At 42.1% G+C, this 15,054-nt stretch overlaps 1 protein-coding gene across 1 annotated transcript in view; it reads right to left on the bottom strand.

The window, feature by feature from the left end:
• Positions 1-14,617, bottom strand: part of LOC103465852 (PDZ domain-containing RING finger protein 4) — a 68,977-nt gene extending 54,360 nt beyond the window's left edge. Inside the window, exon 1 of the mRNA XM_017305151.1 lies at positions 14,185-14,617. Coding sequence (XP_017160640.1) covers positions 14,185-14,253 — 69 coding nt within the window. The 5' untranslated portion in view covers positions 14,254-14,617. The remainder of the gene's footprint in view (positions 1-14,184) is intronic.
• Between the last annotated feature and the right edge of the window lie 437 nt (positions 14,618-15,054).

Below are 15,054 nucleotides of genomic sequence, written 5' to 3'. Positions count from 1 at the left end.
ATGATAGTTTCCGACTCCGTCTTGAGATTTCCTCTCTCCCTAGGCTAATTCAGTGCTGAGCCAGAAACCGCTGTTATAGCAATAAAAAGGCACCAACCTGATCACACAACTTAACCAGAAAAAAAAAACACACATAGTTAACTTCCTAATTCTTTTCAAGGCCCGAATGAATAACACTCCTCAAGGTAAACAGAAGTCGTCTGTCCTCAACTCTGCTATTGATTCATTCACAAACAGCCTATAATGATCTCAGTGTCTAAAAACAGACGATCCTTCATTGATTATAAGTAAGCTACTCCCTCGGGCTCCTTCAGCTTTAAGCCCAGCCTTGGAAGAAAACCACAAAAATCAAATTCATCTTGTTAAACAGCCATCAAACGGAGGCAATTTCAAGTCCGTAAATGTAAAGCAGTTCTGAAATCAAGCTGTGGGATTTCACTGCGGTCTTCCATATACCTGAGCATGTCTGCTCGATGACAGCAGTCACTCCAAGTTTACATTTGACAAGCGGTGCAGAGAAACTGACATGGACCACTGACACTCTGAGTTAGCGATGTGCCGGTGACACTAATGGAGCGGCGCTCGGTGCCCTCTCTGACATTTTACTGTCTGAAGCCAATCCGTCCTGAACTGCGTCTCTGGTGCATGAACCTCAACCCGGAGGACGACCAAATGAACGAGTTAAATTGGAAAAACAGAATTATGTTAAAATTGTGAAAATCGACATGTTTTGATGAATCATAATCATGTATTTGTAGGTAGATTGATGCAGTTCTTCACAATGACAGTCATGTTGGAGGAGTAAAAAGTCCCTTTTCCTACACTTTCACACAGGTTTCTATTTCTAGGTAAAAATTTAACATTCAACGTTTCAATGTCCAAATTAACATTTATTTGTCTCAACATAAACGAACTTCATTAAGTGACTCGGATCAAAACTTCAGTGCTTTTGTGTCGTTGTGTTTTTGTAACAGTAGTGTCTAGACAAAACCCTGCAGGTGCAGCAAAAGTCTCAAATCACTAGCGTGAAGTTTTAGCACACATTAAGAAAGCGTGTTTCCTATAAGTTTAAGTTAAACTGCACACTTTCACCTTCATTTTACCTGTTGAACATTAATGGGTATAAAATTAGATAAAATTATGAAGTTATCTGAACTGTTATTTTATTTAAGCCGATATATTGTTGATAGAGTAAATTTGTATCTGCAGCTTCATTGATGGATGTGTAGGTACATACACATGCATATATGGATATATGTGTATTCATGTATATTTACGTATTTAATGAGTCACTATTGTGAATAAGAATTTGTATGTAAACTTATGGATGTGACTGGATAAGCCACTGCTTCTTCCTGCTTTCTTTTTGAACTTTCTGTTTTGCTTTACAGATTATTTACATCATTATTTCTATGTTTTTTCTCATGCTTTTATTTTGTTGACATCTCAAATGTTCAAAAGAAATAATGAAAGAAAGAAAGTTGATTATTGTACATGCCACAAAAGTAGTGAAATTACTTTATCAAACTCTAAAAAGCTATTTTGAATTCAGCCATCTCATTATTTGCTGAACCTATAGGGAAGCGGCTACTATTCAAGTTTTAAAGCTCCTAACTTGCAGGCGGAAAATCTAGAAATTATACTTAAGAAAAGGGTATTTAATGGAAATGTGTCAAAACCCAGTATTACTTAATACTTCATTTGTCAGCTGTGCCTTTCAGAGCAAATAAACTGTGATTCCTACATAATCCGCCTTTCTTTCTCTGTGCTTGAAGACGAGGCTCCCTGTCTGGGAAAATCTCCCATCAACGCTGATCTCATCTGAGAGCTCAGATGCCGGAACATGCGTTCATTAATCCGAGATTTGTCTTTCAGTTCTGCTTTCCTTCACCTCCACACTCCAGAACATCACCTGATTAGCAATTAAGCTAACTGAGAAATCAAACTAACCGTCACTCACGCCGAGGTAAAAACGGAGTTGTGGCAGCATTAAGGGGGTTTTTGTGATTTGCTCCTTTCTGATCATCCATACTAATCTGCATGCAGTTATCAGAACCCATAAGTGCAACACGCTGACTTGTTCTGTTCAAACAACAGAACAAGTCTCCTCCTGTTAGCTAAAGCATCCGGTTAGAAGTCTCTCCTCAATTTCTAAGCGTTATGGAATACTCCTTTTCCTTAACCATCTGAAATGCTTCATCCCTTTTACTCCCATCTTCCTTTTGTGCATCAGGACATTTTCTCATATTTGAAATTTGAATAAATCCGTCTTGTTTCTTTCTCACCATTCCTTGTAATTTGTAGTAGTATTAAATACAAGGCCACCACTATGTGCACGACCTGAAAGGAAACCATTTTGGCAGGTAACCAATGTTGTTGGCTCACGTCTCCAAACGACCTGCCCGTTGCAAGCATTGCAAACATATGGCACCATTCTTACTTAGAATACATCTAAAAGCCGTGAGCAAGTGTTGCCCCCGCGAAATCCTAGGATTACAAAGGTGAGGTCAAAACACCTCCGGCGTCGAATGACTCAATCCCCAAGTGCAACATTATGTTTCTGCACAAGAACGAAAAAAAATATAGGGCACTGCGCTCGGCAGCTTTCCTCCCCTCTGCCAGTCTGCCTCATGGTGTTGAGACTCTGAGGAAGCAAGGCGGCGCGCGAGAAGATCTGGATTGTGTAGGAGGTGCCGGGTTGACTGCAGCCCTGCGAGGGAGAAAACACGGTCACCGTTCCAAGATTCCAAAGATTGCATCTTCTTCTGACTGTCAACTTCTGTGAGAAGCTGTTTCACAACAATGTGTTGTGCTGGTAAAAAAAAAAAAGAAAAAGAAAAAAAAAATTCATTTTCTCTGAAATGCTTATATTTATGCATGTGAATGATATATTAGAGAGGATTTCTTTGTATCTTTTAGCAATAATAAGCTCTCTTTTCCATCGATTTCTTATCTCGACCTCTCAAAAAAATCTTTTGCTGCTGTTACTTTGATAATACGACTGGATTTTTAAATCAATTTAGCAATCTATTTCAGTTCAGTTAAATTACATTTACACCACAGTCTCAGCTAAAGCTCCCCCTACATTGATGCTGCATTGATCTTTCTTTGAGTTTTTTTTAATTTTTTGAACAAAGCATCTGTGAGGCTTTCCAAATGCAGCTCATTAAAACTGAAAGCTTTTTATCTGTGACAGTGCGTCAGTGGACGTAATAATAAAGCTTCAGGATGGCGAAACACTGTCGACCCCCAAACGTAATTTAAATCTGGACATGTAACCCCAAGATTAAAAATAAAAAGATTCAAATAGATTTTAGATTTTCTATACATGTATAAAATAATAGAGAAGGGGACTGTTGTTTTTTTTTTGTTTTTTTTTGTTGACTGCTGGGATGTTAATACCGGCTGGAACTGAATTCTCATGTTTCGGGTTCTTTAAATGCATTCGAAGAGCTTCTTATCACTTTCCTCCCCAGAGCCCGGCCATGTGAGCCTCAGAGCAGGGAGGTGTGAGAGTCGGGTGCCCTTCCCATCAAACGGCTGTCAGGCTGGGCTTATCATGGGAGCTGCGAGGGGATGCCTGCTGACCTGTGGAGTGACACCCAGCATGGCTGCCTCCTCCCGGGTGGGGAAGTGGGCTTTTTGTCACTGTGACACCCCTTATGCCCTTCACTCCCCCCTCCAGCACGCGTGCGCTGAATGATTATCTGACTTGTGCCAGCAGACGCCATCTCCTCAACACAACGGCCTTCTACAGTCATCTCACATCTTCTGACTTTCAGTATTCTGGCAGAGGTATAAAAATGAAAATATATGCGTAGGGAGAGGAGGAGTCAAGGAAGCAGGCAACCAAAGTAAAAACTGTGCAGTAAATGAAAGTTTGTACCATTCAGAGCTTTGTTACATTTTTTTTTTTTTTTAAATCGCCCTTATGCCATTCTATTTCTTCAAATGTCACCTGAGATGTTGCAGCTGATACCCATGATTGGGGATTTTGGCGGGACGGCGACTAGTCTGGACAGTTTGCCTACTGTACATTACAGATAAGAGAAATGGTGTGTACACTGTCAGGTTACATCTCATTTGGCAGTAAAGAAAATTAAAAATAAGAGAAGGAGTTGAAATCGCATGAGCGTTTCGATGACATGCTAAAATCACAGCGCCATGTAGTGCCCTGGCATGCCAACTGCAATGGATATAGGGCGACTTGGTGGTCTCTTCTAAAACGGTGATGCAGTGCCCTCTGAATGTGGAAGTTTGCACTAATCAACATCTGAAAACAAGAGTTATTTTCCAAAGTGAAGAAAAATGTGCGTTGCCATGTAAAGCGAAGGAAGCTACACCTCGATCAAGACAGAATTTTGAAGCCTGCCACATGGACACGCCTATTGTCCTACCCACCTTTGTCATGACAAGACCTGAGCTACTTCACTACTCCAACCATTTGTTTGGAGGATCAGTGTATAAAATCGAAACATGATAATGATATATAATATCATTTCTTGTCAAGAAGAACCTTTTACGTCGACACCCTTAAAAAGAGGCAGCATCTCGAATCAAAAATTATAAATAAGCTCGAGTAAAATGTTACAGAGTTTGGAGTAGGTGGGCAACATCCACCTATCAGTGTGCAATGAGTTTGGGAGAAAGTAAAGATCGCTGCTAGTTTTCATCAAGATTTGGAAAATAACAGATTGATTAGTAAATTAAATCTTGTTTTATTGATGCCTTCATAGAGTCTGTCCATCAAAACATGTGCTGCACTTCAACAACGATCATCTCACCTGCTTTCAGGGTGGGGAAAAAAAATGTCAACAGGATGACAACAAAGAACCAGCTGTGATAAGCCCAGACTGACCGTTTTCAGGTTATTTTCTCAGTCACCGCTGCCTGCACCTCAGAGAGTTCAGCTCATTGTCACAATAAAAACAAGCCTGCAGCAGCTGCTACATCCTGACATCTGTTCGCTGGACACAGGCCTGAACCATCAAAGTGGCTACTAGATTTTTAGAAGAAGGGCTCAGCTGTACCAGTTAATGAACAGCAACTAAAGTTTTCCTTTTGGTATTTTGCTTATGTACCTCTGTTAGTCATTTCAATCTTGAGATTTACTCAAACATGAACGTGTTCAACTCAAAGATTGAACAGGAAAGTCTTTTTACGACCAACAGAAAGCGAGACGGATTTCAGTCTCGGCTGAGAATGCCATTACTTTTCGATTACGTAGCAATAGGCTGCTTGTTGCGCTCAGTTTTCAGACCCATGTGTTTTCAGCTGGAGTGAACGCACGGCAGTGAGGAATACAAGTTAGTGGTACGTCACCAGCACAGCTCCGGAGGATATCAGATGCCGACAGCAGCATCCGTGTAAAGGCTTAAAGCCCAATTATCGTAAATGAGAGATAGAAAGTCGGGCCTGTGTATAGAAACAAACACACGCAGAGACTTGTGTGCACACATGCAAATATTTCACTGTGAAACGGTTTGATATAATAACAGATTTCTAAACTGTGACTTTAGCAAAAGGAAACCCTAAGACTTATTTCTCCGTCTCAGCTGCGCTTCGTTATTGGACCTTTGCTTCCATCCTACCACACAATGCTCCCTAATTGGGAAGAGGCAGGAAACTGCATAAATGTGAGTTTGCTAGAATTAATGAGGACTCTTCTGTCTGCTTAAACACAGATAATCAGCTAAGTGGCACCCTGGATGCAGATGTGGAGCTCCCCGTGTGTAACCCACAGCTCTTTGTTTTCTCCTCTGTTTGTAGTGAAAAGTAGAAACTGTCAGGCCTGTTCACACTCTGCAGATGATAAACAAACACACACACACACACACGCACACACAAAAGTTGAGACCATCATTTAGCAATCCAAAGTTTTGAGCAGAAACAATTGCACACACACTCGCATGCTTTTGCGTACAACACACACACGTGCATACTTAATTTGACATATATGTAATCCAACACTGTGCACGGAAACGCATCCAATCATGTTTGCACATATTTAACTGCACTGTGCAGAAAAGAGGGGAAAAAAGCCACTCTGAAATGCATAATTTCATGTTCCAAGTTATCAAGTCATGGATGACAATAATAATAGTAACAGGGGAGGGAAATTATGCCTCTTTTGTCCTTTTGCCTTCTCTCTCAGAGACATTCACACAAAGAAAAACAGGTGGAAAGAATTTATTTATTTGATTTCTTCCAAGCCAGAGTCATGTCCAGAGTCCTGTCCTTTTGGATTTCATTCATTAAAGCGATTTTTTTTTGGTCCTTTAGGGGATTCATATTAAGATATTCAGGCATGCATTTCATTCTGATTTATTTTCTGATGCTCTCTCAGTCTGATTGAAGTCGACAGCCTCTGATCTTGGTGAGAATTAAAGAGCAAAAACCACTCTAAGAAGAAGAGCATTACCCACCGAGGACACGCTCACGTCATCTGCATCTACCCAAAACTGAGCCAGGCTCCACTTACACCTGTCCGGTTGCTTGTTAACAAAATGGCAGCTCAGGTAATTATTAACTGGGTGGATTTGTTAGAATCAGAATTTGGACGGAGGGGACACATCGAGCGTGGCAGGATTGTTGGTGTCAAAGGCAACAGAAAACCATCTCTGAAGACATAATGCATCAGACATGGTAGCGTGTGGGATACAGCTACAGTGAACAGCACCTGGTGCCACTTTGATCAGCCCAAAACAGGAATGTGGCACAAAAACTGGACAATAAAGTTATTGGAAAAACACCGTCTGGTCTGATGAGGGTTTGACACAAAAGCTGGTCAAACCTTCAACAGAACTCCTTCGATCTGGATCAGTCTGTATTTGACCCAGACCTGTTTGAGTAAATTAACCCACATTGTGGGTTTTTTTGTTGTTTCTTTAGAGCGCTTCAGGAACTCATTTCTTGTTTTCGCAGCGTGTAGATTGCAGTCTGGTGGAAACGCCACTGAATAATAAGCAACCAGAAGCAGCTATCTGACACCTGACAGTGAGGCAGAGGTAACGCATTCCCTGATAAACAGCTTTACTTCCCTCAAGAAAATTGTGTTTTGGTTTGCCTGTGTGGCTCCGTGTAGGGAACAACTTTGAGAAAAGAAGAAGGTAAAAAACTAAAAAGTAAAGTACAGGAGGGTAAAACCGATCGTCAAAAACCCCGTTTGTGCTGGGTTGGAGAGCAGTAAGAAAACAACAAGGAGGTCTGGAGGCTTGATATGAGGCTGAAAAGGGCAGAGCGGTCCTTATTGAGATAAGAAACGCACGAAAAAGAGAAAGGTCAGTACATCAGCTCCCTCTTAAATCCCTTCTGCTCCTTCGTAGTGAGATATACCAGTCAGTGATAAAAGCCATTGACTTTATGACGGCTTGTGGCACATGTGGCTTTGTCTGCATCTGTGGGGCCAAATCACGTGACCTGGACTTTAATTACCTTTTTAATCTCCTCCTTCTCGTCTCTCCCTGTACAACAATGCGTTGGAAAAAAACAACAATAAAATGAGGCACTCAAATCTGATCAACCAAAATGTGACTGAGTACATGATTCGCAGAAGATTTGACTATAAAATCTCCAATTACCAAGTCAGTGTGAGGCAATAGGCATGCAACAGTGCATGGGAAATAGCATTACATGCTAAGAAAAAAAAAAAAAAAAGCTTTGTTAGGAGGTAAATAACGCTACATTGCGAGCTGCCAAAGCACAAGTAGAACATCTCAGCTTATTCAGACATAAATTTTAGCCTCTGAGAAACCTGACAGACAGCGGCAGCGACGACCGACAACCATTTGTGCTTAAAATCAAGCAACGGCGCAGAAAGAGCAGAATAAGCACAGGGATGTGGCGGGAACACAGCTGACTTAAAAGTGTAAGTATTCCATTACCAAGACATAAAAATGATTAGTGTGCCTGTATCTGTCCATCTCCTTGGACCTTTGCATTGTTTTGAAATTGGAAAAGTGGTGCCGAAATTATATCTGAGGCTAATCTTTGCGGGGTGGACAGGAGATCAGTCAAACGGCACCTTTTCTCCCTTTCTCTCGCTAACCCTTTCTCGCTCTTCGCTGCTATCAATTTTAATGGTTGAGGGGCATCGTTCAAAAGAAAGAAATAATGGGACAAGAAGATGGATGAGAACATTTGCAACCAACTGTCTGGAGATATTGCTGAAGATGTTGTATGGAGGGGACGCGTGAGTGCAAAGTTCAACAGCCTTACTCTACCGTCGAAGCCATCAAAGGAGAATGGCATACGAGCGGGTCATGCATAGAAACAACCGGAGATGTAGCAAGAAATGGACTGCAAATGATCAGATTTTCAGATTGATTGGCCTTGACAGATGACCGGTCAAGGAAAGCTCAAAAAGATTTTTTTTTTTTTCCCCAATCAGTGAATGCTCCTCCCGTTTCATTTAGAGAGAGAACTTAAAGTTTGTAACAGGAAGGTGGAACGGAATAATCCAAAGCAGATCCGTTTTGTCTCTGTGAGCTTTGCAACTGAACAGGCTGGATTTGGAAATGTTGGCAGCATTTTGGAAACTTCACACAAATGAATCTGTCTCAGTAAAGCTAGTATTCCTAAAAGCGAACAGCATGCTAAATGCAATTTAGCATGTGGAAACCCCATTTTACAGCGATTGCGCTTTTTTACATATAAAATAGACATACAAATAATTAAAGTTTTTATAAAGCCAGTTTTAGGGTGCTTTCATACCAGGATAGTCAAGTTTAATGAAAATAAAATACTCTTATCTAGCTTAGTTCACTTTTCCCAATGCAGTTTTAAAAGTGACAACTCATTCCTAAGAAGCTAACCAGTAGCAAGATTTCAAAGCCTTGACATCAACAAAGATGACCATAAAAAATACACATAAATTACTTTTTATGTTTCAGTACCTAACTTTGACTCACTGGAGAGGCCAGTTGCGCTCCTACTGTAAGTGAACTGCATCAGGGTTATCTGAATGTCACCATGTTGTGACAGGATAACACGAAACAGATAATCTGTGCAAAAAAGAAAAGTCAAGCTGCTGTCGTCTCACTTCCATCTGCAGAATTACACTCCATCAGAAACATCCAATCAGATCCAGGAGGATGGTCTTGGCGTTGTCAATCATTCTCATGCACACGGTGCTCACACCCTCCCTCTTGCTCTCTGCGAGGCTACACCTGCCTACCAAAGTGGAGCATGGTGTTAATGCTCAGACTAACATAGCCACAGATGACATTGGATAAACCGTTTTATTGTAACTGTAAGTTGAGCAGCGCATACCCGAGGATGATTGACAGTGCCAAGACATAGATTGTGACGGTTTTAACAAAAAAAATAAAACAAATATATATATATAAACATATTGTATACAAAAGTTACACACTGCAGCTTCTTTTACTTTGAGGCTCTGTTTTCTTCTAGAAATGATCCACTTTTGACTGACGGCTCAAATGCTGCAGCCTCTGTACGTGGCGAACCAAGCTTCTCACTAAGGCTTGCCAAGCTTTTTTCCTTCGAGAGTCTGGTTGTTCTGATAGTTCTTCAACCTTTCGTTTAGTGGACACCCATTACACACATGATTGGTGGTGCTGCAGAGGCAGCAGCAGCCTCAAGTCAGCTGTGTCCTTCTTAGAACGTCTCCGGTCCACAGGTTTCAACATCTGCTGTTAGAGGACAAAACACAGTCTCCTCCCCAATCCAAGGCCACGCTCTGGGGAACTGCCTTTCACCTCAGGGAAGAAGAAAAAATAAAAAAAGAGCCCAGATCTGCTTTATTTCATGTCCACCTGCCCGGTCTTGCCAAACCTGTCACACGACTCAACATGGCGTCAATGTACTCGGACACTAAATTACAATTCAGTTGACTCTGAGGACTGTCACAGTTGGAGATTCTTTAACCCTGTTTTCTGGTTTTATATTAAAATATTCACCAAGAATAAGTTTTGGTTTCCAGGAGAGAGATTTGTGCATGGAGTGAGACAGTGTGTGTGTTGGTGCCTCATTCTCATTCATATGCATCAGCAAGTTATCAGGGACCGCTGTGCCTCATTGAGCCGAGAAGCTGCTTTCCATTTATTTCTCAAATGCAGTGGAAAGTGATTCTTCTTGTGCCTAATAAAACTTACCAAACTGGCCCTGCTGCTTTCACAAACTTCCACTAATAAAAAACCGAAAAGATTCAGGGGGAAAAGCATAAAACGAGATAATGAAATACGGCACCGTCTGTCCTCTGAAGAGCGAGGTGGGGGAAATTCATTACCCAACAAACATAAAGTGCTGCTGCTTGCTAATGTGACACAGTGGTGGTTCAAATGTCGGGTCTGACAGTCGTGGCGGCTCCCCTGTGACCTTTAACTTTACTGGAAAACTGTAGCAAGAAAGACAATGCAGACTATTAACGCATTTGCATATAACAGAAATCTCACTCTCGCTCTGATCTATGCTAAACTTCCACTCCTCAACATCTGCCATCCTGCTAATTAGGCTCCAAAGAGCCACACTTCAATGAGTTTTAGTGGTGCACACACACAATGTGGACAGCTCACAGGAAAAAGCCTGTGGACATTGAAGTCATAGAGTCCTGTCAGAACAGAGAGGAAGCCGTCTGTGGTTTAGTTTTTTGGGTCCTGAGCAGCAGAAACTGCATGTGTACGGTTGACTGGAAGGGCAGCGCGATTGCAGCAATGTATTTTGTGTACAAGATGGTACACAAAATACATATTTTTTTCCTCAACTACAGTAACATTTCAACAAATAACACACTGTCTTTCAAAGATTGTTTTAAATAAATGTCCAGTCTCGGTTTGACTATATTGTAGTTTTTATGCTCATCTACTTCTTTCATGCTCATGGTAATAAAACGACAAAAAACAACTCTCAAAACATCATTTTTTTCCCCAATATTTGCTTTCAAAATAGACTTTTCACATTTTCGGGTAAATCTCTCAGACCTAAATGACTTAAAATTAAAAGTTGTTGGTGGAAAAATGCAGAATTAATTTTTCCACCAAAATGCAGTGTAGCTGTCATTATTTTCTTCTTTACTTTCCATTTTTACAAACTCTTCTTGACCTTCTTTGTAGGTGGATGGATGGCATGACCCCCATAGAGATGGTCAAGAAGAGTTTTCTTACAGTGAGAGTTACAAGCAAAAACTCAATAGGTGTCAAGCTTAAGGGACATGTAATATTCTGAGGCCATAATGATGCCGTTTGCCAACTTTATCAGATGCAAATAGCAACAAGACAGTGCAGTATAATGCAGGCATTTAGACTGACCAGAAAACATTGTGACTACAAGATCTCATACCACAGGATCTTGCTGCGCTCCTCTCTGAAACAAGTGAATGAAAAAAGTTTTTCGTCTCCCTGGCTATAGATCAGACGGAAACTTTCAGAAGATTACCTGGAGTGGAATCCAGCTGGGAGCAGCTTGAGCAAAGGTTGAATGTAATGTAATCAATCAAGAAGAGCAATCAGAGGAATCAAACAGAGACAGAACGAGGAAGAGTGCGCCATCAGAAAGACGGACAAGTGTTAATCAGTCGTAGGTGGCAGTGAGAGAAGGGCTGTCACAAGGTTTCCCTTCTTGATCGGGGAAGAAAGCAGAGTCAATAAATTTTCTTTAAAAAAAAAAAAAAAAAAAAAGTCAACTCCTTGAGATAGCTCTGCAAGCCAAACTAGAAACGGTGACCACATTTTCATGCAGAACACCTGCATGAACAGAGAGAACGCAAAGACGCAGAGGGACAGAGCTGGCTGGTAATAAACCTCAGACAGCTTTTTGGGGTCAGGCCAAGGAAGAGAGCGTCAAAACAGTTTCTACACGTGGAAGGAAGAAGTACTACTCACACTAAGCTCATACTAAGCTGCCATGAGGCTGGTCAGTCAGGGTGTCGCTGCAGCAAACTGCCTTTAGCTCATTTGCATGCATGCACTCACCAACTTTGCATAATGCCAGTAAAGTGTACGTGTGTGTACATGTGGATGAGTGTCACTGTACCTGTTGAAATGAGGGACAATACCAGAACATACACAGTGAGGGGGAAAGCTAAGCACTCTGGACAGATGATTTGAAAGAAAGAAGCATAAATTGGCAGAGCAGCGAGAACAGCTTCCAATTGTCAAAACAGACATTTCCAGACGAAACCGATGCGGTGACACAGTTGCACAGCTGCTCTGCTACACCAGAAGTCTCTGCGCTGAGTCTACTTCTGTATCTTTCTCAGATTTTTTTTTTTTTTTTTTTTTTTACCCATTGTTTATAGTGTTTTCCTGAACTTGTTGTGTTGTTGCCAAGAATGCACTGCTTGTTTTCTCGTCTCAGAGGACATCCACTGGCATGCGCACAGATGTACGAGTGCAAGGCCGCAAGAGGAGCTATTTATTTTACAAGATGCACCGTTTTTAATCTTCATACCTTCCCCATTCAGATGATATTTCACTTGTTCCTTCTGCCTTTCTTAATTTCCCTTAGACTCTGCATGTTTAATGGCCTGCTATTCCCATCCTTGTCTTTATCCTCCACACTCTATAACCTTCCCTGCCTTGCCTCCCACAGTGGTGATCAAAAAGTAGGTGCTGATGTTGCAGCTCGTGCCTGAACAAGCTCAGTAAAATAGTGGGTGGACAGACGAGCCAGAGAGCTCTCGTCAAGAGTCGACCGTGCCCAAGAGACCGGCCCCGCTATGCAAATACTGATTCGCTCCTCTGAAGCGTGAGCAAAACACGTCGAGACCATCTCTTAACTAGTCAAGCAAAGAAAAGAACAAAAACCCTGAAAAGCATCAAAAAGTCACTATTTTTATGCGTTTTTAGATGGAAGGCAGCAGCTGCAGTCACTACCTACTCACTGCAACGTACTGGACAGGTGTTTTTTCTTTCTTTTCTTCCCCCCAGTCATTAATGCATGACAGAATCTACTTGACAATGCGCATCAACAGAGTTTGGTAGCGTCTCAAGTTGCACACGAGCTAAAAGGTACGGGCGGCGGTTAAAGCTAACGGGTTTACCTCCCCCGCGTCATCTCACCCCGTCACTTCACAAGGGTAAAGAGAGACGTTTCACGTCTAATTAATGCCCAGGATGGTTGCATAAAACGGCTAATGAGGCTGTGATCACAGCGGCGTGAAGGCAGTCACTACCAGAGGGGAGGGGGATGAGGGCTACTCCACTTGCAAGAGACCCACAGTCTCACAGTTATTAGCCTGTCATAGAAAGAGGGCTTGTGGAGACACTGGAGGTGGTGGCATGAATATTTGTTTAGCCACTTGCCGCTGCTGCCGTCAGTGAGACGGCACCCTCTGCATCCTTGGTATTGGATAGTGAACAAGTAAAAAAGGGGGGGAATGGATTTGTTTTCGTACGAGATCATTTTTGTTTGTCAAGATTGAAGGGTTTTGTGTTTGATCAGGTGGTCTTTATGTGACTTTGTGGATTTTAGGATAAGAGAGAACACATCACAGACAATTTCCATCATGGGAAATGAAGCAGAGGTGGTAGATGAGGAGAAATAGATGGACAACAGACTGGAGAAGCAACAGCGAACAAACGGGGATAGAGCAGACTGTCACGAAGTCAGGATCCTTCGGTGTTTGTAGGACACTGCCCACAAACATAACCGTCAACGATGAGTTTTTGAAGAAGCTTTAATCTACAACATCAAATTCTGATTTGAATTTAATTTAACTGGTTTTCAAAGAAACCAAAAACGAAAGTCTGTTTGGATCATTAAGCAGGAGTGAGAAATATCTTTGGAAAAGACATCCTATTTTAATGTATCACGAACAATCTCTAAGACAAATCCATGAACCCAAAATAGTAGCACCCAGGTACCAACACTATTCTGTAAAAAAAAAAAAAAAAAAAAAAAGTTGCTCTCTCAGCACAGCTCATCTGGCAGGATGAATGGGCTGCACACTATAGCTGCTCTCTAAGCAACTACTCATTACTCAAAACACTCTGCTGTTGAGTAAGAACCACCTCTCCATTATTCCACATCACTTTCATTTTCTACATTAATCCCTCTTCCCAATCTTTACCTGCAGGTTGTTGTTTTTTTTTTTTTTATTATTTATTTACCCGAAGCACCAACACCAGGGCTGCAGAGCAGAAGTGCTCTCGTCTCAGCATGCACCAGGAATTACATAAACCCACATGCAGAATCAATGCCAGGGTCTGCCATGCCAGCACTCACCTGTGCAATCTCGTACAGCAGCTTGTAGTGTTCCTCTCGCTTCTGTAAAGTGCACAGATTGCAGCCCATTATAGTCGTCGTGGAAACGCCAGGCGCCCAAATCTCCCCGAGTAGCGGTGGCACGGACACAGGGGGGTCACCATCCACACCGGAGCGCCGGTTCTCATCAGTCACCCCTCAGCGAGCACATCTTCGCGGCATCCGGTTCACAGACGCGCACACTCAGGAGCCAGCGGCAGCTCAGAGCGGCAGAGAGCTCCGGCTGAGTCCAACAGGAGAGGGGCTCGGATGTGGCGAGCGTCACCGCGCGGCTTCAGCGGACGGCACAAGTAGCAACAGCTACGTCTGCTCGTTCTCCTCGTTTTACCCTCAGACTCAGACTATAGCACACCAGAGTTGTGACTCCCGTTCACGCAGACACTCCCCCCAAGACTCCCCCCCCCCCCTTATTTTTCCCCTCTCAGTCTCGGCGCACATTACCACATTGATACAAGGTTATGAATATTGAAGGGGATCGCTGGGATATTCATGAGGAAGGTGGGCGCAGGGGAGGAGTCTGCGAGAGGAGGAGGCGCTTACAGGAGCGCAGCTTCATTAATACCGAGGCACAGCGACACAATAAGCTCCTTTGTGTGAGAAACACAGATACTACTGATTGCACTGAGGCAGCAAGGCACCTACTCCTTACTAAAGTTTGTTAAATAAATAAATAAATAAATAAATAAATAAATAAATAAATAAATAAATACTTATGCTGAAAAAAGTTAGCTTTTTCAACATGCAGATCGACTGGGCGACATGGCTTGAAAATAAAATTCCCATTTCTTTTTATACCAAATGCAATTTCAGATTTTTTTTCCCCCCTTTACT

The sequence above is a fragment of the Poecilia reticulata genome, linkage group LG6 (genome assembly GCF_000633615.1).
Source record: "Poecilia reticulata strain Guanapo linkage group LG6, Guppy_female_1.0+MT, whole genome shotgun sequence".
Taxonomy (NCBI): domain Eukaryota; kingdom Metazoa; phylum Chordata; class Actinopteri; order Cyprinodontiformes; family Poeciliidae; genus Poecilia; species Poecilia reticulata.
Note: the sequence above shows the minus strand (reverse complement) of the source record. Positions and strands in the feature narration are given on the sequence as shown.